The 25,958-nt window shown below is 38.5% G+C and overlaps 1 protein-coding gene across 1 annotated transcript; it reads right to left on the bottom strand.

Annotated features, from left to right (window-relative positions):
• Window positions 1-705: 705 nt before the first annotated feature.
• On the bottom strand, window positions 706-21,666 carry chs1 (chitin synthase 1). The gene is made up of 34 exons (XM_073463856.1): window positions 21,620-21,666; window positions 17,988-18,123; window positions 15,941-16,126; window positions 14,961-15,162; window positions 13,459-13,619; window positions 13,076-13,151; window positions 12,580-12,701; window positions 11,725-11,902; window positions 11,499-11,592; window positions 11,065-11,161; window positions 10,649-10,770; window positions 10,355-10,450; window positions 10,096-10,260; window positions 9,786-9,933; window positions 9,495-9,560; window positions 9,223-9,398; window positions 8,924-8,982; window positions 8,430-8,630; window positions 8,143-8,311; window positions 7,791-7,906; window positions 6,864-7,043; window positions 6,639-6,743; window positions 6,425-6,542; window positions 5,845-5,926; window positions 5,480-5,739; window positions 5,073-5,191; window positions 4,892-4,973; window positions 4,568-4,721; window positions 4,167-4,271; window positions 3,733-3,843; window positions 2,474-2,611; window positions 2,286-2,365; window positions 1,891-1,957; window positions 706-813 (listed from the first exon to the last, which is right to left on the bottom strand). The coding sequence occupies exons 1-34, from the start codon at window positions 21,664-21,666 to the stop codon at window positions 736-738; spliced, it is 4,296 nt and encodes a 1,431-aa protein (XP_073319957.1). The 3' UTR covers window positions 706-735.
• Window positions 21,667-25,958: the final 4,292 nt, after the last annotated feature.

The raw sequence follows: 25,958 nt of genomic DNA, 5'->3' as shown, positions 1-25,958 counted from the left end.
GCAAATATTGCATTTAAAAGTCTATGAGGGGCTGGCAGAGACAGCAACACATTAAAACATGGAGCTCAATTACATGATTAGCCTCCATACATCCAGATTCATTGAAAAAAATTATTCTGATGTAGACACACAAACAGAACAGAACAAACACCAGTTTACACTGGCACAAGATCCTTCTAAATTGGTTATCAACCCTCCTAAATCATTGTACAATGAAATGTGCACCCTCTGTCTTCAGTCAATTACACTCCGAATAAAATAAATACAAGCCTTCAGAGCAAATACATTCAAATAAAACCATCATTAAAAACTCTCCTACTTGATATCCCATTGTGTAAAAACCTGAGCTCACATCTTAATAATTCCTCATTTTATATTGTCAAACAAAGATTATTGGATCTGTTATGGTTAATTTCCCTTGTGCCATTTTGCCTTCCCAGCTGGATCATACTCAAATCTTTTTAGCCGAGAGGCAAAACAGCTGCTGCAGAAGCACTGAAAACAAGATGATTTTCTGTCACTGTGACTGATTAAAACATGGCCCGTCCACAAAGATGGACTGATGGGCTACCTTCTGCTTTTTGATCATTAGAATGTACAGTACTTATGCATTGTTGAAGCTGTGATAAAGAAGTATTTAAATGCCAGCCCTTAAATGGTAAGAGATCTGCTGATTGGTTGCCACTGGCGCTGCAGGTAGTTAGGTTTCACCGCTACAGTTGGTTGTTTTTCTGACTACATCACTACATCATCGTCGGTATCTAGTTTATTGGCTGTGATATTCTCCAAAGTCATGCCCAAGTCTTCATTCTCCTAGGAGAAAGGGAAGGCACAGGAAAGATTTCATGACAATAAAGAAACAGACTTATTCTAATCGAGAGTTTGATATCATGTATTTTTTATGCACAATGAATATATCCGGATTGCAATTGTTTTTAAATCTCATTCAGCACGTCTGGTGACATGTCCTCCAATAAAAACGCAGGTGAAGCTGCCATCTGTTGATTAGCACCTTCACTCCTCCAGGATATCCGGGAGGAAAACAATACAGGAAAGGTTTGGACCCCAAAATATATCAGAGAAGAAGAATACTGCTCCTATATGGAGCCAGCTGACATGTTTTGTTTTAACGGTGTGGCACACTGACCGAATTCATCAGTTTATCTATTTGTGACAATTAAATGCTGTAGCCGATCACTATCCAGTGCTTGTCAAGACTGATCTGTACTAAGTTTGAACTTCAGAAACAGAACTGCATTTCAGCCTTGTGTTATGTACATTGAAGGGTGAAGTGCCATTCAGCTTCCCCCACACTTTTCCCATCACACCGCTACGACTAATCTTTGCACTAAATAAATTATTTCCTTTCTTTACACTCATATTTAAATGTATTATGATTATACCATACTGTATGTGAAAGGTTGATTTGCAAAAGCAGTTATCTCTATTTTCATTTATTTCCCAGAAAATCTTTATTTAATTGTGCAACTCGGGGAATATTAATCAAACTGGTGTTGAGTTGTTTTGATAAGATATTTCAAACTTATTTTTTCTGTTTCTATATCTGTTTTTGCAAATGAACTCTTCATGTGAATCCTGTCAGAGATTGAATAGTACTTTCTTGAGTTTTTGTTCGTGATGCACAAGCCACTTTCCTGGAGATTGTCATAATGTGTGGGTGTCTGAGCTTGACAGTTTTTGACAGTTAGGTTTAGATTTGTGTGTAGCTGCTCGATGCTTTAATCTTTCTGTTTTCATGGCAACAATGTTATGTTGAGAGGGCCAAGTAGCATAGCGCCTTAATATAATCAAGCCTCCCTAAGTCCTCTACCACACAAGTTAATTCCCTGCAGTTGTATGTGTACACGTGCAGTTAGTGTTGTTACTTACATCGTCTCTCTTTTTGTAGTCTTTCTCTGAGCTTCGATAGGACACCACATGGATGAGAGTGTAGACCCTGCAAAAAGAGAAACACCAAGATGAAAACAAGGAAAATATGGGAAAATGAAAATGAAGATTTTCAAGTTTTTCAAGAACAGGAGATGTCATTATATTTCTCCATTTAAGGCAGGAATTTCTTGGTGGGGGAAATTATTCGGTACGTGTGTAAAAACTTTGGTATAATTTCTACGTCATGGAAGTTAGTACGGTTTCCTCCTTATTTCTCAAGGTCAGTCTGTGAGTGGGTTGTGACGCTGCCAAATACAAGTAAAACTGAGCAACGAGAATTCAGTGGGTGTGTGGCACATCCACATATTTGTCTGAGTGTGTATGTGTGCATGTACCTGTGATATAACATGGCCAGAAACTGGACAAGGAGAAGAACAGCAAAAGACAACAGGAACATCAAACTGAGAGGCTCCACCTGTCAACACAAAGTGGCAATAATAGTTATTAGCGTTTCAGCTAGGAGTCACAGCAATTCTGACAGACATTTAAAAATATGCCACAGTCCACAGTTTGTCTGTCTCACCTTGAGATATTCTCCCGTAGTATTTTTGCCTGGTATGTATTTGGGGATCTTGATGCTGATGATATCATTTCCAATGGCCTGCAGGAAGAAAGTAGCTACCACCCACAGCACGTTGATGATGAAATACAGGAAGACTGCCTGTGGGGACGGAATACACTTTTTCAAAGTTGTGATGAGAATTTTGTACTTCATGTAGAGGTATGTGAATTGAAGTTGTACACAGCCCTATTCGAAGAGCCTGTTTAACGTGAACTGTGACCTTGTTTTATGACTTCTTTTATGTTGTTTTATGACCCATGTAAGGTACTGAGTAATCACTGAAGGTAAACACTCTCTTCTCTGCAGGAGGGCATAAATTAGTAGCTGTTAGAGTATAAAACACACCCAGAGAGAGAGAGAGAGAGAGAGAGAGAGAGAGAGAGAGAGAGAGAGAGATAAATACCAAGGTTTCCTCCTTAGAAATTGAGTCTTCACTTTGTAACTGACCTGCGTGTTGCTCTGTGAATGCTCCTCTTGTACAAGATTAAAACCTTGTTTGAACTTTGAGCTGACTGAGAATTATTTTAACAAAAGTCTTCATACTAAATATTGAACATGTCAACTTTAGTAGCAATGTTAGTGTGACAAGATATGAGATGAATGTCCCATGAGGCTTCGCTAATTTGCGCTCGCTGATGTTACGATGATACAGGGCTCAGTAGGTGATGACTGTCAGCCATTGGCGATGGACAATGGCATCGTCCATCGGCCCAACCTTATATTGGACAGTGTACTGCATTGTCATCGGATTTTTAAACTCTCAAATATTGATACTGACACCTGCTTTTAAGAGTCTAGTATGTTGGCGTTAGAACATATTTTGAGGTAAGCAAAAGAGCCACACAGGAAATAAACAAAGTCCCTTTATGAGGGTTGCCTCAAACATCATGACATGTGCACTTTAGGAACACTCAGCTTGTGAGTGGCTTGACAGTGGTCAAAGTCAACCACGCCAATCAGAGGAGCAATAAACATAAATAACAGGACAGAGCAATTTTCTGATTGACCTTTGGCCTCTCCCTCTCTGCAGTAGTTCCTTTAGTAGACCTTTTCACAATACAGACTCATTTTTAACGAATAAACAGATATTAAACTAATAATAATACATTGTATTTCAAGGTCCAAACAACAAAGATGCACACTTCATGTGAGACAGAACCAATGCCACAAACACAAAAAAACAGACATATTAGCACAAACAGTAAAGGCAGAAAGCTAACCTTGTTGCGCAGTGACTTCAGTTCTCTGGTGACCTCCGCCTGATGTTCTTTTGTTTCAACAATAGGCTTCAAGTAGCGTTCGATTAACTTGTTCCAGAAGTCGTGCTCACCCTAAACACACACACACGCACACAAACTTGTTTAACTTAAGCTCCATTTTACACATTTTAATTATCTGAGATCACAAAGATAATCATGAAATGTTATTTCAAGATGGTAACTTATTTTTTTATTGATCGATTGATTGACAGTTTCATCAACCCTGTGCAACACCTGGCTTTTTCACCTTACTGTCTTGGACCCATAAGGCGTGAAGTATTGTTGTATCAATACTTTCTCTTAACTCCCTTTTTAAGTTACTATTTGTTTTCTGTACAGAAATAGACAGATCGTATTTGCTTCTCACAGACCCGGTAACGAAAAAAGCATCTTACCTCGTCCAGTTTTTGCACTTGTGGGGCAGTCAGTGTTTTCTCGATGGCTCTCTTTACTCTCTTCAATAATCTATCCATTTTAGCGCTCCTGAGGTAGTGGCGAGCCTGGGAGACAGAGAAAGTGAGTTACTTATTAATTCAATAAAATGATTCCTCTTTTGCCTTTCATAAAACCAAGAGCCTTATAAATAAAAGCATTCCAATTTGATATAATACAATTATACATTTTATTTAATGTGTATGTTATAAAGGAGTAATGTTAAAAGAAAGAAAACTGAAATAGCTGAGCTACAAAACATATCACATATTGTAAGAACACATTGTGACTATTTTGAAACCAAATCCAACTCCTTATGAGCGATGATTGTTATTATTATTATTATTATTATTATTATTATTACCTGGGATTCCAGTGCATGTCGTAACTCCTCCAGCCGGCTTTCTGACTGAATATCCTCAGGCCCGTCTCCACTTAGTTCTCTGTTAAGGACATCTGTCAACAATGCGACCAACTCCTCACACGTTTCATCCTCAGCTTTGTTACGAAGTGCGTATCTGAGGACAAGAAAAGCACAAAAAAACATTTTACAGTTGTACACTCTTAACTGACTGAAAACATAATGAACACAAATTTGTGATTTTTAAAAAAATGTATTCGTGGAAACACCTGCAAGTTAACAATACACACACAAACATAAAATTCTCTGTAAAATGTAAATTTTTACCGTATTTGTTCTTGTAGATTTCTTTTCATGTTGGCATAGGTCAGCTTCTTCAAAAACTCTTCTTTCACTGGCTCCACCCAGTCTATGCACAAGTAATGTTATTATAGCATGCTATACTGGTTTCTACATAATGAATTGTATGAAGTACTCAGGACAAATTACATTGTAAAGTGCTTCTCACCACTGACAGGGAACTCCTCTGTTTCCTCATGGTCATTAAAGCCACCTTCATCATCATCATCATCACCGTCATCACTGAACATACTCTTCGATATGCTCGATCGTTCGCCATTGTCATCACTGCACACAGGCACACACATTTTTGTCAGTGTTGGGCGGTATGGATTTCACATTTCTAGTGTGTATGTGTTTTTGTCCTTCTACAAGGACGGAAGGAGGAACAGCCGAGTGTCCTCAGTTTGGGACTTGAACTACACTGTACTATGTTTGATAGTCTGCAGACGTCAGTATGTGTCACGGCAGATTGATTAATGGAAGTACAGATTTCTGAAGGATTAACTAAAATATTTAGTGGCCAAATAGATTAATGATTAAGGAAGAGAAGAAAGAAAAGGATAAAACAAATACCTAGAAACACTAGACTGATCCTCAAAGGCTACTACTGCCTTCCTGATCGGTTCATCAGTTGGCGAACTGTCAGTTGACGGCGACTTAGATCCTGACACAAACAAATCTGCTTCCATCCTTGTGTCGACTTTGGCTTGAGGCTCCATCTTTGCAGCTGCTTGTTGAGTTGTTTCATGGTTGGTGATTGGAAGGGGAGGGGCTTGCTGTGCAATCTGACCTGTGATCTGTTGAATCATCAGATTTTCTGTTTCCTGCGTTACCTGTAAAACAACAAGATAAGATCATTAATTTGTCCATCTATTCATCTGGTGGAAGGCTTGTCTATTGGTGGAAGGCTTGTCAGTATGGCTGTTTGGTAACAGTACCTGTAGTTTCATGTCCCAGCAGCAGAGTTTACAGTTTTTGTCACACAGAAGATTAGTGTTCTTCTTCACTTCTCCTTCTCCCCTGACAGACAGACAGAAGGATGGACGGTCAGAAAAATAAAACACTATGTTGCCCGTTTTACTACTTCTTTCTTTTTTACATGACCAAATTCCTCCAATGTTTCTCTGGGTATTGCAGCCATGCTCAAATAGTACTGACCTAATCATCCAGATTCTAACTCCTAAATATCAAACATGTTAAATATGTGAAATAATCTGGGCAGCCCCAATTGGTCTGTGAGCAGTTCAGGAGGTTTATGACTGGATCTCAAAACCCTTCACATTTCTAGATAATCTGGCCCGAACATCAGTGCTGACCAAGTTCCCAGATTAGATTTCTCCTTCAGTTATCGGAAGTTGGGGGAAAATCAGCCCCAAACTCCTGTATTCTGAGCCCGGCTTTATTAACTAAGAGATTGTCCTTTTATCAAGGGATAATTTGATTTGGAAACTGCAGGGTTCACTTCTTGTTTGCTGCTGAAGATGCGACTACTCCTTCTAATAATGATCAGTGCCTTACTTGTTGGTTTCCCTTGTGCCCCAGGACACAATGTGCATGTTAACCAGTGAGTAGATGGTCAGCAGGAGGTATCCACTGGGGATACAGATGAAATACATCAGACCGTAGATAATCATCCCTGGAGGAGAAAATATAAAAAAGCATTACATAAACTATTACGTAACATAACATAAAAATGTGAAAATAATGTTTACAATATTAAGCCAAACCATACCAAACTCCTCAGGGTGTAGTATAGCTGTCACCAGGTACATGATTGTCATAGAAACCAAAAACACGCCAGTGGGGGTCAAGAAGGTGCCCTGCATCACCATGTCACCTAAAAGGGAAATACGATGTATGCATGGACATTTAAGGGTTAAAAATACATTTACTAACGGAATTTTAGACAAAACGTCACACACACAGTAATATGAAGTCACAAAGAGTTTTTACCCACCAATGATGGAAAAGAAGGATGCAGTCATGAGGAACGCATACAGAACACTCATAATGGCCGCAATGGTTATTTGGGTGTTACTCTTGGTTATAAAACAGACCATGATGTAGAACACGGGAGGAATGCATGCGATGATGATGGAAAGTGTACCGGCGAGTCTGAAGACAAACTGGAAAGCACCTGGCAGAAAAAGACAGAAAGAGAGGGAGGTATTAATAAAGAACAGATGCAAGTGGATGGTCCTGGATCAAGTTATTAATACAGATCTCTAGGCGCAAGGTGCCTGTCCTGGTAGACACCATTACTATGATTACAGTTTATTGTAAAGTCTGTTGATTGTTTAAGGAAAACTAGATACAGTACTCCAAGATGCTGGCCCATTAATTCCAGTGAATACAATTTATGACGCAAATGTCAAAATGTCCAGAGGCCATACTTAGAAACCAGCTAATTAGGATATGACAGCTCACAATAGATATCTTCTAAGGAAACAATTTGGCAGTTAGGATCATGTGACTATCGCCAACTGCAGTATAGCTTGAGTGACGCACACCACTCTCGTGTTAGACAAAAGCCTGGATGAAAGTGAGTCGCAGACTCCTGAGGAAATCCATAGGATGAAGATTTGAACAATTTTATGATCAGCAAATTGTTTATTTATAATATATTTATTATTTATCATACACTTTTAGAGAAAAACACAATAAATGATTGTTTTCACCAAGCTCATGTGATTGCAGAAACAGTTTGATCTGATGGATGCAGTGAGCCTTCACAGACTCATAAAAAGTAATAATACGGGTAAACAGATAGGTGGAAACAGGGACACAATGGCAGAGGAGAAATCAAATGTTAGTCTCACTGCAAACAATGGACAAGGCCCAACAAGTATGGACTTGTAGGTTAATTAACTAGACCTGGACCTACCTGCTATCATGAGAGTCACGGAGGCTGGACCAAGGATAGAGGAACCGACAGTGAACATCTGGTAGAAGATGTAAATCCTGGAGATGGACGAGTTTCTCTTCACTGTCTCCATACCACTGTGATTAAAGTCACAAGCACAGAAAAGTTAACATTTATACAATGTATAAGTCATCGTGTCATAGTGAACAGCTGATTTAGGATGTATAGCCGGTAGATATGACTCTGAAACACCAGAAAATAATAGAATAAGATCAGAACATACAGTTGCAGTCAAAACTCAATTTTTTAAAATTAGTTAAGCACCTGGCCAAGGATGTAAACTCCACTACTAATAATAATAAACAACAGTTACCTGTGCAGAAGGTCCAGCGTATTAGCCAGTGTAGATGGTCCCCATCGTCTCCTCTGGTTATAAAACTCTTTGAACTCCTGTGGTGAGTTGGTGTATGCATCTGATGCAGCGTTGTATTCTACGCGCCACCCTTGCTGCAGTAACAAAGTACACAGCCAACGATCCTCCCCTGGAAACATGTACACACAAGACACAAAAGAAAAGGACAGAAATGGTCAAAGAAGAGGCATAAAGAGACAAACCTAGTCAAAGCAAAAATGGTTGCGAACTTGCGGATCTGTGCCAACCTTGGTCATATTGCACATATTCCGAAGCTCTGGATGCGGTTGTTGTGTATCTCTTCAATACATTGTCATCCATCAAGGCTGTCCCTCTGAACAGACTGAAACATCCTGGACTGCATAACACAGAACCAAACACATGCTCTGCTGTCTTCTGCAGCCAGTGACCCACTGCATACTCAAACTTCTGGTACCACACCATGGGACCTGGGATTGTAGGCAGGTGATAGTGATAGAGAAAAAAGAAAGGAGGAAAATAGATGAGAGATGGAACACAAATGCTCATTCCTTCAATTCTTTCTTTGCTCATTTATGTTGAGAGTTATGGGAGCTTGTGTCCTAGGATACAGTGATTATGTATGTGCTGTACAGGGTCTGTCCATCACACACATTCAGACATTTGACCCTCCACTTCTGCTATTTAGTTTCCCCTGAGAAACTGTACCAAATGACCAGAAGACAAACATACAGTGTAGAGCATAATTAAAAGATCTACTTACCCATACCAGTGGGATGGATTCTTCCACACGCTGCACCTACAGTGTAATACATCCTCAACCTGTCAATCACAATGCATATGTTAATGACCACTTTTAAAAATATTTCTTATACAATTGTAACACTTGTCCTTACTGGCTGAATGACAAACTAATTAACAAAACTAGATGAAGCATTTCCTGTCGAGCAGCAGTGTCAGTGATTTATGTTATATAATAATATTATATATAATATAATATACAAGATTTAAATCCTGAGTCATGGTGATATAAATCAGTTGGTTAATTTGTCTGCTATTAACCTGTCTACAAGCAGAATCACAGCTTTGGGTTGGAAGTCAGTGTCTCCGTCCAGAGCCAGGATGTACGTGTGGTCATCTGAGATGAATCGTCTCTTGTTGTCGTTGTCTTCCTGAGGCAGCAGGTAACTCTCACCATCCAAAGAGACCAAACTAGCTCTTAATGGGTTATTCTGGCGCTGGACAGAGCAGGATAGATATTTGACATATTTAAATGTTGTACGGTTAATTAACTCTTATGTGCACATTTTACACAGAATGCAGTAAAGTCTTACACTGATCTTCTTAGGGTTCTTGACGATGTATCCCTTCCAGCCAAGTAAATAATACAGATACATAATCTGAAAGTCACAATACGGTAATGTTTAGTGTCAAAATCCATGAACAGCGGTTAGACACAGAGGTACAATCTAAATAGTATATTTGTTTGAAAATTGAATGGAATTGTGACCTTAAATTTGAAAATCATATCAAATCATTGATTTGGAGAATCTTGACACCCCAATGATTTACACACACATATCCAGGAATATATAAACACATAAAACACCACTAAAACCCCGTACCTGGGACCATCTCTTCTTGTTCCTGATGAGAGCTTTGTCTTTTAGGTGAACATAGAGCATGTTGCCTTCTGGCATGACAAACATCAGCCTGCCACCGTAGGGAGCCTCAATGATCGACACGTCATCTGGTTCTTTGTTGGTAAACACCCTGAATGGATGGATAAATAGATGGTTGGATGGAAGGACAGACACACAGATAGACAGATAGACGGATAGACAGACAGACAGACAGACAGACAGATAGATAGATAGATAGATAGATAGATAGATAGATAGATAGATAGATAGATAGATAGATAGATAATCTCACCTATAAACCTCAATGACGACCTGGACCAAGTCATCAACGTAGGAATTAACCAGCCTCTTTCCTGTCTCCTTTTCTGTCATGAAGGCATCGTCTACATAAATGTGGCATTCAAAGTCAAAACAATCCTTGTGATCCTGTTTTGGATCACCTCGATAGCGGTCCAACCTGAAATGAAAACAGACAACTGTAACGACACTGAAAAAGCCTATTCACCTTGATGCCGTTACTACTTAGTGTCTGCAGTGACAGTGTCTCTAACCTGAACATGGAGGTGAGAATCTTCAGCATCTCATCATAGGTCTCATGCCACATTGTGGCACAAAGATAGATCACACAGTTCTGTATGTCGTCCGCGCTGGAGAGGAGAGGATAAGAGAGAGTATTTGAGCATATACATTCATAATCATATTCGTGCAGTTACAACTAACTTGGAAATCCAAATAAGGACGTTTTTTTTTTAACCCAACAGTGAGAATCAAAAGCACATCTATTACACATGAAGAGATATTTAAAAAATGAATTATGCCAATGTATCTTCTAACACCCCCCTTACCTCTCTTCGTTTTGGGCTCGTGGCACCTTCATCTTCGTGTTGAGTAGCAGAGACAGGTCAATGAAAGCAGATTCATAGAGACGGCGAACAAAGAGCTGAGAGGTTCTCTCGATACGCTGGACCTAAGAAATGGTGAACCATAGAAACATTTAGGTGTTTGTCTTTTTGTCAACCCCCTGGGCTGATGAAATTAGTAGTAGACCTAAAATCAAATAAAATGGGCCACTTAATAACTTGTGATATTGAATATTTGGCAGAAGACTGTGTTTTTAGATTAAATGGATTCTTGAAAATATCTCAGAACTCATCTTCTGAAGGGGTCAGTTGATCCAAATTACAAAGTGACGGACACTTTAAGAAGCTTATCCTAAATGAAGGACTTGGAGGTGTATGTGTGCGTATGTTTATGTTTATACCTTGATCTTCCATACGTAGTAGGTACATGAGACGAAGCCCAACCACATACATGCTCCTTCCAGAACCAGCAATGAAAAAGGCCATTGGAAGTAGTGGCTGTCAATCAAATAGCCCACACACATTTTAGGCAAAATTTTCATAGATTTAATGTGTTGTGCATAAACTGTAGATGCCTGTATATAAATGACCAAATATGTTGTTCTAGGACATTGCATGATATGTACTCTTAGGACATTTTAATCACATTAATAAACCACAGAGGCTGCATGAAGTGTGGCACACTGCTCACATACACACAATAGTATAAACCTGACACAGGTAAAAGCTCAATACTGTTGTCCGAAGTAGTATAGAGTATACAACTAAGAATATTATTCACTCACATACTCGCTTGCTGACTCACTCATACACATATTCAAACACAAACATGTACCTGGCAAGTGAAGTTCGACAAATGCTCCTTGTAAGTTCCAGTAAAATCACGGTTTCGTTCTCAGCATTCACGTGACCCAAGCTTGCACAAAACTCTGCAATGTAAACATAGCTACATGTTTTAGGATCTTGGTAAGAGGGGATTAAACAAAGGTAAGTTTAAATGACAATTAAGCAGAGCACAAACAATATCTCAATATCAGGTTAATGGGAAAAAATAAACTCACCTGTCATGTTCGAGTGCGCTGCTCCATCTAATTTCTGTGCCTCAGTTAGGAAAAGTAGCAGTCCCAGCAGTAGGGTTGCAGGTCCTGTGCAACATACAGGCAGTGCGAAACTCATCCTGACTGCATGAATCTTACAGGCCACCACACCAAACCAATGGCAGGCTGCTGAGAAGAAGGCCTGAGACAAGACGCAGGAAGGACATTTATTAAAGCAACTGCAAATTACTGTCAGGGGTGGAGACATTTTATTCTTCACTTCAGCCTGTTACTAACTTGAGACTACAGATGTAAAATAGTATCAGCAATATCTGATTCTGATCTGTGATTGAGTTAAACCTGCTGGAATTATCAAGAATTGTATGTTGATAAAGTGTTTCATTGACTGATTTGATCTAGGCTCTGAGTAGTGAGTAGTGAAGAAAAAAATACATACTCAATTTGGAGACCATTGAGAGAAAAACAGTAAAATCATGTTAAAATAACAGGCTATTCTTTCTCAGTGTGTGTCCGGTAAAACAGTGATGGAACTGGTGCACCCTCCAAACTACCACAGTGGTCCGTCGGCAGCGATAAATCAGGTGCTGCAGCTATTTTTTTTTTAGATTATCCAGTCCCTCAGTTACTTTGCACCTCTGCGTGATGTTTATTGCATGAGCTTAAACACATATCTCTGCTGCTATTTTTCAGTCAGTCAGTTTTACTTGTTCAAAACCTTGAGCGGACAAGTGCAATTTGACCATTTGTCAAATAAAGAAAAAAAAACGTTAATCATATGCGCATGCCTTCCATACATAACTACTGCTCACCTCTTCCTGTCTCAAACTTTTTGTTTGTCAGTTTTTTCCTTTTACCTACCTGTAAGAAAAGCAGCACCAGTCCTATTTTCAGGACTACACCATCATCAAGTTTGAAGTCTGGCCATTCGATAGACTCCCCCTCCCCCACTATAAGCTTATGGTAGATCAGGTATACCGCTCCTACAACAGAATGCAATGTGTAAATGATTGTGAAGAGACAATCTAATTAGGTAAAATATACAGTTGAACAAAAAAAAAAATTGTGTGTATGACATACTTTTTTAAAAGGAGTTAAATGTGTTAGCATAGGTTAACATGAAATCAAGTGTGCTGATTTGAAATAGTAAAAAACACAGCATCACTGTAATAAAGAGTAGAAAAACTGATAGTGTTGTGTAGATTATGAAGTATAGCTTTACATTATTGAAAACAACAATTGAGGACTTTATCAAAGCAACTTCGAACACAGCATAGGTGATTGCACTAGACAACGAACAGGTGATGATAATACATTTCAAGTGTTGTTGATACAGACATTGATGGCTGACACTTACCTATCACAATTATCCTCAGAATACTGCTGATCACAAACACAAAGTCTCTGAAACCGTCCAGTTCTGCCAATGTTTTCTGCAGGGATGCGAAAAGAGATTAGAAAAGAGTCTCACTGACTCCAGTTATCATATTTTTTAACACCACAAATGGACCAAAACAGTCCAATATCCAGCTGAAGCTCTATCGGAGGACATGGAAAAACACCTGGCCATGTGGGCAATACAATTACAAATGATAGCAAATTTGCAACAATCAAAAGAACTTATATTTTATGGTCATGGATAAATTCTCGTTTGGTGGCTGATTTGAAAAAAGCAGTGTTCTAGTTTGCTGATTGGTGCAGTGAGGGCAGAACAACAGAACACATAATAGAAAAACATACCTGCATGCGGTTAGTGGCTTGCAGTGGATTTTCCCACCAGCAAATGGAGACGAGGATTGAAGCGAAGATTCCAAGTGCAATGTAGATATAGCAGTCTTTGCTCTGATTTGCCACATGTGATGATTCACGAACCATGTAGTCAACCCCCAGGAGGCAGTAACCTGTTTAGTATATAAGCAGTTAGTGTTATAGCTCTGTTTCTCTGTCTATTATGTCAGCAAATTCGGATGCAAGCTTATTACTTAATATTGAAGTAGTTTCCAATTATTTGCCTGGATATTTTTTCAGCTGTTGAAAATAAACAATAAAAACTACACTACATTACTGCATTTTAGTCCTGTTTTGGCACACATTTGACCTTTTATCAAAAATTGCAGCCTCTGTGATTTTAATTTTGCACTTGGCCATATTGCGATTTTGACATTTTACTTAATTGTGCAGCCCTAACACTGCTCACTGTTGCAACACTGTGTGTATGAGGACTCTACTGCAAACAAAATCTACCTCTGGGTACTAATAAAGTAACTTGAACTTGGAGACATTTACTCTTTGTCCTAGATATTACTTTTAAAACTGATTTGCAACAGCAAATATGTTTTAAAGAAAATGCAATGGTGACTGTATTACATTTTCGACTGACACAATGATTAAATGTTGTTAATGTATCTGTCCAATAATGTTGATCCTCAATGTATCAGTATAATACATCGCTGACAGTGTATGTTTTGGGAAGTTTTCTGTTTCCACTTGAAATGAATGACATACTCAGGCTGCGTTCACCTTGCAGCTGAAAGTTTGTCAGTATTCAAACATGCTTTCTAAACAATCTGAACTGTCGAGGTGTTTATCTCCACCATGAAACCTGGAGCTTGCATCCTACTTACAACTTGTATTTGAAAAGTCAAATCAGCAGTGTTGTCGTGCCAGTTAGCAAATCTTACATCATTCGTCTGAGACAGCCGTCATAATTAGGGTGACAGACTTACTGAATCAGACATTCCATGGAAAAACACACCTCAACAATGAAAAGAAAGTGAGAGAGCTGACGTGACAGATAATTAGAGAGACGCCTCAGTTTAGTCAAAACTTGAAGACATGAACCGAAATGTGGGAGAAGTGGGAAAAACACAGCCAAACAATCGCTGTGACATCTGTCATTACTGCACATGTTATTTTGGAAGAAGAGGATAACAACTTGTCGGCTTCCTCTTTCTGCTTCACCCCCATCCAAGTTCTAATTTGAAAAGACTTGTCAGCATGGATATTAAACATATGACCTCCTATGAGCTAGCAGTTTTGTTTTTTAGTGTGAAGCACAGTTTTAGTCCATGGAGTATAGAGCTGTGAGACTCTGCAGATCCATCTTGAGTCTGTGAAGGTAGAATTCATGCTGGATATCCACTTTTTTAATTGTATTCTTGTTGAGAGTGATACCAGTAATAACAAAGACAGACAGGCAGACAGAGACTGTGCAGATAATGAGTAAACATAAAGAGAGTTACCTGTAACTGTGAGAGTGAGGGAGCAGATTGGGAAAATGATTCTCCATGTTTCTCTCTGTAGTCGGTATATGATCTGTAGAATGGCAGACACAATACAGACTCCTCCGCTGATGAAGAGATTAGTCAACACATCAAACTGAGGCATAACGACGAGCACCAGGATTGAAGTACCAAGAGACACCAAACACTCAACGGCACAAATCTGGATAAGACACAAAGACAAACACCATTACGTTTGCTCACAGTATTTCTTTGGTTTTCAGGTGGGTGAAAGCGTCACATTTAAGCATCACAGTTAAGATTTAGATTGACATTTATCATTTATTAAAATCATACTGACACTGATCATGTTAACGCAACATATTCAGATTTTTTTCCCTCATTCCCAAAAACACAATATTCCAACTGAGCTGTTTACACGACTTATGATAATGAATATTCCACTCATCTTCCCATTTAAAGGCAGCAGTGCATACTAACATTATGATGTATGCCCTACACTGCAGTCATGTTGTTCCCATGGTGTACCCTCACTGTCACCTTTGTGCACATTTTTGAAAAACTGTGTTTTTCAAGCTCTGCTGTTTACAGATATGCATGATATCGGACTTGGACTCATACGACTTGTGCAACAGGCAGCCTACTCAGTTATGGCAATCAGTGAGTGACTGATAATGCCAGATAATACCGGAGGGTAGTCATGAGTTTCTATGATTTATATAGATGTAAACTGCGGTAAAAAAAAACAAGTGAGATGCATATTTCAACTGCGCTGTACACATGTCCTGATAACTGATTCTGAATATCCAGATGGAATATGCTGTTTAACAACCCATATAAATGCAGAATATTGTCACACTCAAAACTACTGAAAACTACAGTTTTGTAAATGCAACATCAATTCAAATGCAAAATAAAACTACTTACATGCAATGCAGGACACATCAATACATAAATGAGTATGCTTTAGAAAAACTTACAAATGACATGGTCTTCATATTGGGCTGGACAAAGCTCTTGAAGGCAACCCTCCACAGTGATTTCAAAAACACCAGGAAGTTGGGGAAGACCAGGCAGAAAACCAACATCAGCATGTAGAACTGTTTTTCCTTTTTGTCGCGCAATGAGTGTGGACTGGACAATGTTGACAACACCAACAGAGACCCCTGATTGGACAGAGACCAAAAGTATGTTAAAGAAAACCAGTTTGACCAGATGAGACAGAAAACCAAAAGTTAACAACTCTTTATGACATATTCAAGTTAGATATGTAATATATTTCCCTCTCTCTATTTTAGAGAGGCACATAAGAATACATTTGACTGACACTCATCTGTTTTAAGTGCAGTTACAGTAAAGCCCTGCTTGTAGCAGCAGCAGCAACCCTATAAACTGTAAATATAAAAAAATGGGGTTGCTTGCATTCCTTCCTGCTTCCAGCTCCTCGTGCCTTACTGTAACTCCTATCTAGGACACCCAATTGCTTTATTGTCGTCATTTATCCTCAAGCCATGAGGGAAGTTCATCAGGTTAAAAACTTAATCAGTTTTCTCATGTAGTGAAACAGAGACAATGACATCTAGGGAATTCGTTGTTTTCGAGTCCGAGCATAATCCTGTGATTCAAGAAAGACAGAGAAAGATGAGGCTGAAGGAGGAAGATGAGAAATCGAAGGGAATAGAGGCAAAAGCAGAGAGGCAGACTATGAAAATGCATGCACATATGAGAGAGAGGAGGATTGATAGAGAGAAAATGAATAAGAGAACTGCTGAGAGAAGAGTTTGGTACATAGAGATCAAATAATTAAGTTTTATCTCAAATCACTTTACCAAAAACTAGTCTGAAATATTTTCATATAAGTAATGTGTTTTTGTTGTTAATAACTATTTGAAACAGTGTCAACACTCATTTTCCACAGCATTGATACACCCTTCAAAGCACTTTTTTGCTCTCTCTAATCTTTGTCAGAGAGTTGATACACAGTGCTCACATACGTCTGCTTCCTTCTACTCTTCTAATTGTATCCATAAGTAAATTAGCTTAGATGCTGTTGTGCGTAACACACAGTACACGAGCCATGTTATATTCATCTTTTAATAAAAACCTGAAATTTATGCCCTCAATGTTGTGTCACAAAGTTAGAAATTCCAAATATTGTGACACTAATACATTTACAACTGTATTCAGTTTTCTAACGACCATGGGTTGGTTAAATAGTTACTAGGAACTGTTAAAGGAAATGTTAAACACAGGAACAAACTCAAACACTGCTGCCAGTAAGAGACATACAACATACAGCACACAGCAGGTTCCAGGTTCCTGTTACACTCCTTATTATACTTCTTTGACATAGGCCACTATATTCTATATATATAGCTACTTTATTTTCCTCTCAAAAGAAATTAATAGATATCATCTATATGTTTAAAAGTATGAGGAACTACTGGGAAGTTTGCATGCACAGCAGCAGACACCGTGACTGGACAAAAGAAGAAAAGAACTGCGTCTAGAGAAATTCTGACCTTATTAAAAAAAAAAAAAACCCAAGGAAAAAAGTCACAGAACCAACAATTACTGTTTGACGGACAAGTAATCACGTCAAAACAAATCAAAGCACTGTCATGCAAAATTGCAATTCATGCAAAAATAAATGCTTCGTGTAATTTATCAAATTACAGACTTCAAAAAGAAAGAGAAAGGAAAAAGACCCTACAGTAATTGAATCTGGTAACTGTGATGAAGACATACTATATATACTGTATGTTTTTAGGAGTCTGCTTCTGAGAGAACAGGCTGTGGGCACTCTGACTTTTATCGAAGATGACTAAAGGCAATTTTGGTGGTGTTTCTATTATGAGCATCAAAACAACCCTAACATTTTTATCCTAAAGCTCCACATTTAGTGCCAGCGACACTGTGGTGATACTTCTTTCTCTGTGCCTCGACAGCAATGATAGATAGATGAATAACTTCATCAATAGATAGACAGATAGGCAGACATACAGGCAGATAGATAGAAAATCCTACCTTAGCGAGAACAGCACTGGTTAGAACAGCGATCCCCACAAAAACAGCCACCAGGTACTGGGCAAATTGGAAACATCGTCTCTTAGATTCCTTCTCAGAACCCACTGGGTTCAGCTGGAATGGATCCCATGTATCTCTGAAAAACACACATGAAAACACATGTACATCGAATGAGTTCAGCTATCATCACAGTAGAATTGCATCGATTAGTCGATTGAAAGACTTTTTTTGATAATTGATTGACCAAAAGTCTCAAACGTTTCCTGGCTTTCTTCTTTCTTATATGATGCGTAATGAAGAGTATTTTGGTTTTGGTGTGTTTGTAGACTAATGAAGCAGTCAGAAGATGTCATTTTGGGCTCTGGGAAATTGTGATGAGCTTCATTTCACAATTTTTCTGTCATTTTATAGACAGAGTAAATAAATACTATTTAATGATCATAAATAATAGTTAGTTGCAGCCCTACATCACAATTATCCCACATTATGTATTGAGGCGAAAGTCACTCCAAACTCACTTAACCAAGATAGCTACATGGCAGTGAGAACCATTAACTATTCACTGATGCTGGACTTTGAAACATTTTGACATCACAAGGAAGCAAATGCACCCAAATGAAAATGTTTATTATAGTATGATAATGATAATTCAGATGACTGGCTACTGCCTGTCATGATCAGGGTGTGGTGTTGGACTATGTCTTCAGAAGGTTCAATAGATAATAATGATTCACTGATCATAGTCACGAAAAGAAACAACCTCTTAACATTGTGTATTTGCTCAGATGGATCAGGGTACAGAATATTTCCTTGTTTTCTTTTTGTTGGTTTGTATATTATTTTTATCTGTCTACTTTATTGTTACGAGTCAGTTTGAAATGCAGTGAGATGAAAGGTGTTGGCATAAAAGTTAGGATTAATGACGGCTGGTTTCTAACCGGAGAACCTAATGACACACAGCAGGCATTTAAGCTGATTGAGCCCACAGAATGCGCACGTACTTATACTGGACTTATGAACCAAACTAATGACCCGAGAGTGTCTATCAGCCTTGCTGTCGTCATCCACTGCTGGCTGATTAATGTCAAATACAGTATAATTTATCAGGGTGTGGGTTATCTGCCTTGAGTTGATAGCACGTTATGATCTTTGACTTTGCCACAACAACCCACAAAAATACAAGCAAGTCCAGGAAAATCTACTCGCTGGCAGGATATGTGTTTGGGATATCAGAGTGTATGTGTGTGCATGATGACACACTCTTTTCTTTAATGACTCATAAAAATAAGCAGCCATTACATAAATAGCAATGAAAAGCTGCTTAATTTAGAAGAGCAAAGATACTTAAAATTATGGTATCTATTTTTATCATTAACTTTCTCATGCTGCTACATGCTCACCACTGTAGACCTCCTGCCATCATAATATTATTGGTAAAAAATTATGTCTTTTGTCGCCAATGTCAGTCGCAAATATCAAATGTTTATAAAAAAGCTTTTGGGGAACGATGGGCAGCAGCACACCATGTTAATTTATCTGCAGACTGTCAACACCAGCTGACTCAGACGGAAACAGACAAGAGCCAACTTCAACTCTAACTTTGTCTGATCATTCACAACGCCCAAACCATACTCATTATTGCCGTAATGTGTGTCCTTGCCTTAGGTGTGTATAAACTATTTAATGTATATTTTTTATCATACTAATCTAAACAGGGACATCAATCTAAATGTGGTTCTGCTGTGATTTGTTTATCATAATACAGCTCTTTATTCTACTCAAGGCCGCTGCACAGCTCAGAACATAGCAGATTGGTTCAACTTGCCTAGAATTTAATTGTTGACCCTCTGGTGATTTCCCAACACACTTGTATGCTTGTCACTCATCACTGTCGGATAACTCTTAATGTACTGTTCGACTCAAATCATGAATGGTAATTATTAAGTAATTTGCTAGTATTCTCAGACTTCACTGATACATTTGACACAGTATTTGCTGTGTCAGAGTTGTCAAATCATAATTGGTTGTTGAAAATGTAAGTTGTTTCCCAATAGAACGTTCTCCTAATCACATCGAGGACAGCAGAACATAGATAGAGTGTATTATTAAAAAAAAAACAACCTCAGAGGAACCAGTATGGAGAATGTGATTAAAACTGTAGCACGTATTTAATATTTTAAATGGAGCAGAACTCCCCTAACAGCAGTCAGTATCTGCGGGGATGATATTAGCCACAGCAATAAAGAGAAAGCACAGCAGTGCACAAGGGAAATTAACTGTTTCCTCAAACTGTAAATTATACAAAATAGAAATGTGGATATACAATACTTTATGATATATCACTGAGATGACTCATTACCAATATCTATCTACCTTACAATTAACCTCCTAACAATGATAAAGAGGTCAATAAACGTTGTGTGCCTATGGACAGGAAGTGGAATTGCCAAAACTTCACAGTGTGTCTAACGTATATCCTTCTTAAATCTGTCTCTCTAAAACAGACAATGAGACACAACTTTAAAACTTGATAGCATGATAAATTCTCGCCTCTGTAGCTTTATTGGTTAAAGGATAACCAGTGTTACCACCTGAAATAAGGAAATCTTTTAATTTTATATAATTTTATGACTTCCAGTAAGTTGGATTAAGTGGAAATTGAAGCCAAATTATAAATGATAAACTAGACCTCTTCACCAGAGCTACTGTGCACAAATAATGGCAGTACAACAAAAAACTATTTCCTTATTGGACCAATTGCGCAGTCCAAAGGGCAGTTCTGACTAAAAACTAGGGATGTAGACAAATATGAATAAATTAGTTTCATTATGAACAGAAAATGTGCCCTGAACAGAAACCAACAGCATCCAATATTTGTAATAATATTTTTTCACTTAGATATTCTAACAATAAGTGGTTAGTAAATAGTTTTCAATTACTTTTTTACTAGATCTGTCAAGAAAACAAAGCAATTTCTGGATCCAACGTCTGAAATGTGAGGATTTGAGCCTTGAACTTTCTCTTAAGTGACATTTCATTTAGTCTGAATGTCTTTTAAATCTGATTGGTTTTCCATTTCTCTATCTAAATTATTTTCACATTCACTTAAAACAACTTGACTTTCATAACTGCTTGAGACCTCCTTCTCCCTGCAAACCCCGCAATATGGTCCAAGACAGTTGTGACTCATATTTTCTCACTGTAAAAAAAACTCCAACTCTCTGTCATTTACTATTCATTTTCACCTGAACCATAAAAAGTTATACAGCTTACATACTTCATTCTTTCTTTGAAGGTGGGATTCAAAGACAAATTATGTTTCATGTTGTTAATTGAGGTACATTGATCAGTTTGTCATTTTGCTTACAGTCGTGGTCAAAAGTTTACATACACTTGTAAAGAACAAGTGTATGTAAGAACTTGTAAACACCATCTAATATATATTTGATCAGGCTGGATAATGAAGATCAAACTGTGATAACTGGGCTCAGCAAGCTGCCTTCCACATAATCTCATGTCACATATTACCCTCCGTCTCTCATGTGTAACATCAGTCACCCACTTAAATACAACAGGAATGAAACGTGATGACCTTCAGAAGGCAACACGCATTGTAAATTAGTTTTCTTTACCCATGTCGTCCTTCTCTTTTCTTTCCTCTGTTTTTCAGTTCCTCCATCTTGCTCGCCTATGCCACTTCCCACGGTGGCCTGTGAAGAGTCAGAGTGTCCAAGAGGGGAAATATTCAAACAGCGAGCAGAAGTCATATTTTTTTTTGACAGATTACCTTCAGTATAATATGTATTTTAAAGATAAATGTGATCGTCAGCATTGACCTCATTAAGTCATGCTGAAATAAAAGAAAACAGAGAGGCCTTACCTTTTTTTCTTTAATTCTCCTGTTAATTAGATCTTTATCTTCAAGTGATTTTCAGTGATCCACCCCCAGGCTGCTTTGTTTCTCTTCACTGAAGCCTTACCTTCAGTTCTTAGTCAAATGATGTGAAATTCCAAGCTCAAGGTTGTATGTATTTATAAGTTACTTTCATTTTGAAAAGTAAAGGTTTTAAGGTAATTGAAGCCGACTGGAATCCAACTGTACAGACGTCTCCTTCAATCCGTCAGTCTGTCAGTCTTTTTGTCCTTTGTCCATCTATTTGTCCGTGTTATCACTAGCTTATGAAAGTTACGCCCTTGCAGACAGTCAGGTTCAGCCCCCTTAGGTGTGTGTGATCGTGTGTGTGTTTTATGCGACCTATGCATCTCACAAAGTGTGTATATGTGGGGTTGATAGATACTAAAAGATAACCATCAGCCTAAGATCCCATAACCACCCAGGATGAGTAAGTTATGTGATATCTCTCTCTCTCCTTGTGTGTGTGTGTGTGTGTGTGTGTGTGTGTGTACGTGTGAAGTTTGTCAGTGACTCAAAAAAATGTTATCTATCAAGTTTTTATGGGGGGCAGTAAAAAGGTACAAGGATCATTTACACTGAGACACACACAAATCTCGACTCAGTTTCCAGTAAGTCGGCTTTGACCTCGCTGTGTATGCACGCATGCATGCACGTGTACACAGATGATCTCTCTCTCTCTCTCTCTCTCTCTCTCTCTCTCTTTTTAATTAACTTAGACCAACACTTAGCTTAGCGTTCTCTACTAACAATAACCTTGGGCAATGAAAATGCTCTCCTGAATGTGCCCTGGCAATGTTTTTGCGGCTTCACATTAATGCTGCCTCGTTTTTTATCGTGCGAGTAAAACGGAGGGTCGAAGGATAGACGGTGTTGTTCGCTGTACAGATTGTAAAGCCTTTTGAGGCAACTTTGTGAGACTATATAAATAAAGCTTTTCTAGAGTCATATACTTGTGTAAATATATTTGGGATTTGTTTATGTAAGGGTTATTGAGCAAATGCTCAACAGAAGCATGAAATGCCAAGTTAAATCACTTCTTTATCTCGCTCACAGGTTATAAAGCGTACGTCTTATCTGAAGCCCATCCAGCACCGTGGCAACCATTGCCCTGTTGTTATATTACAGCCTAACCTGAATCAAGTTTTATGGTTTTGTGAGTGTTGTTGTTTGCCCTCACGGTCAACATCGATCACTTTTTGTGAATGTGGTCAGGTTTTTATCATTTTCATGTGAGCTGTGTCAAAAACATTTTCCAACATAAAAATAACAGACAACTTTAGTTGGTGCTGACCTTGTTGGCCAGAACAGATTTAGTGTGTGTCTGTTACCACTGGGTGTCAGTACAGGGCTGTGATTTTAGCCTATGCCTCTGCTTGAATGATTTTTCACAGTTTTCAGCATTGTGTGTGTGTGTGTGTGTGTGTGTGTATGTGTGTGTGAAGAAAATGCACAAGAGTTCTCTGTTTGTGTGTCGTAAGTAGTTGCACAGGTCTGTATGGGTGGAGGTATTCATGCGTGTGTGTGTGTGTGTGTGCATTTGGGATGATGTGTACGTGTGGAGGGGGCTCAAAAGAATGTCTCTGTCAGGTTGTGGACTCTCATTAAGATGCTCTGCCAGTGCATAATAAGCTGGCCATATGGTCAACATGGCGATGGTATCTTCCCCCACCTTCAGGTTGTTGAGTTTGAGAACAGCCCTGCAATAACAACACACAGCAACCGGAGTGTGAGCCAGGAGAGAGAGAGAGAGCAGATTTTATGGGTTTAATTTGCACAAGCAAGATAATCTGCAAGCTAAAACATTCCAAAAAATATCTCTCCTTGTTCATAAAAGGAGGAGGGCATGGCTAACACACCGCAAGCCGTGTCAGACGAGCGTTTGGTGCCAGTCATTTCTCAGTCGCAGTGATCCCAGCTCGACAGTCCTGCTCCATGATCTGTAAAATGTTGTTCACATCACAATGGTAATGTCACAGAGGGCATTGTTACCGCTATTCACAGCTGATGCCTCTCAGATCTTCAGAAAGGTCAGTAGAGAGGTTCCCATCTCCGGCTCTGGTTTAATTCAATGCCAAACTATAATTAGTAGCCATATGGACTGTGTGTTGAGAATAGCTACCTGCTGTAGATACACATGGAGAGGCTATGGTGACTCTCAATATTTATTGGCTGGTCAGAGACTGTGAAATGGCAAGGGAGGAGTAGAGTAATTAATGAAATGTTGAAATGAAGTGTGTATGGAGTGTATGGAAGATATTATTTTTTAAAGATGATATGTTTGATTTACTTTAAATATTAATTGTAACTGTGAATCAAGTGGTTCTGCGTAATATTTAAAGGTTCCTGGTGCTGCCAATGTCACAGCCCATTCTGCTGCTTTATATAGCTGTAAACCACTTTCAGCTCATTGTTTCTGCTGTGTATAGTATATAAGACTGTGGGCAGCTCACATGAACTTACTGTACAACACCCGTTTTCTCAACAGTCAGTAGACCAAACAAGGCTATAATGCTACTTTATATAATTATATCTATGGTATTGAATTCTACTGTATTAGTGTTATTTTATAGAGTCTGGTCAGGTCATATCATTATGGGATATTATGATAGATTGTAGTTTATAAAGGATTTGTTCAACAAAAAAAACTTCTGTTTTCATTCCTCTAAGGGTCATTATAACTAATAGTAATAATCATGTAACACCACATACCATGCTGCCATGAAACTGATATTTTCTGAGATGGTCATCGTACCTTGAAAATCTCCAACTGTTGCAAACCTAGTTTGAAATTGAAAGAATATCTTTGGTACATTGTCTGTAAGAAGTTGATAGATGGACACACCAGGGCTTGTTGCTGTGAGCTTGTTTTGAACTCTACTTTCTACCTTTGAGCTGTCGAAAATGAAAGCTTCGGGGCTATTGTTGATGTGTACTCGAGAAATGCATTTGGCAGTTTCAGCAGTTGCATTTGGAGGCCAAAGGAGATTGTAATGCCACTGAGCAGGATGAATGTGAAAGGGAATATTGCTGATCAGGACATTAAGGAAAAATAAAGAAACAAATTGAGTTTATGGAAATTATGCACCGCAAGAGCTCTATACAGGCCGGGGGGCAGTGATCTGCTCTGATTGTGCTGAAAGAATATATTTAGGTCAGAATCAATTGAGGTACGGCTCCCTCCAGTCTAACACACACTCACAAACACTCGTATACACTCACTCACGCTGATCATTCAACCATTGGTCACCCTTGTTACTAATTTAAAGGGAAGTCTCATAGAACGATTCTTAGAAGCTTGTGCTACTAATTGCAATGTCACATTTGTGTCACTCTATATGTGGGTTGAACAAAAATAGCTGAAAATGTATAAATCCAATTTCCTCTGACCTTTCAGTTGATGTACACAGGTGTCACATTTAATGACCGTCTGCCACTGAAAATGGAACAATGTGCAGTTTGATGTCTGGATTCTGCCAAAACAATTGCAGAGCAACTATATATAGACATACTTCTATAGGACACAAACCAGCTTTTGTCAATGGAAACTAAAAAGGGAAGAGTGCTATTAGGTTAAATGTTGAGAAACATCACATTCATCAAAGTGTTTTAGAGCTGCCCTCTGCAGATGTGGCTGTATGATGTCTGAACTAAAATGGGGATCAGGACAGTCTGCTTTTAAAAAAAGAAATGCCTTTCATCTGGCATGGCTTTACTTGACTTAACATGACACGTGTTACTTGACACGCATACAAATGCCAAATATAGGAGAGAAATTGGTTGACAGATTGACATAATATAATTGGCAGAATCCTAATACTAGATTAGCAATGAAAATGTGCTGTGAAATCTTCATTACAGAATGCTATTTTCTGTGCAATTTATTTGATATAGGTTGCAGGCTTTGGAGTAAAATTACATGCACTGAGATTACAGCAAATGAGAAATGATATTTTTACAAGGATCAGCACAAGACCTCCCAACCTGGTCCACGAGATGGGTATTTGTGTATGTACGTGATGCATTGAAAATATCATTTTATCTCATAACAATTCCTG

The sequence above is a fragment of the Pagrus major genome, chromosome 4 (genome assembly GCF_040436345.1).
Source record: "Pagrus major chromosome 4, Pma_NU_1.0".
Taxonomy (NCBI): Eukaryota; Metazoa; Chordata; class Actinopteri; order Spariformes; family Sparidae; genus Pagrus; species Pagrus major.
This window is presented reverse-complemented; position numbering and strand designations above follow the sequence as displayed.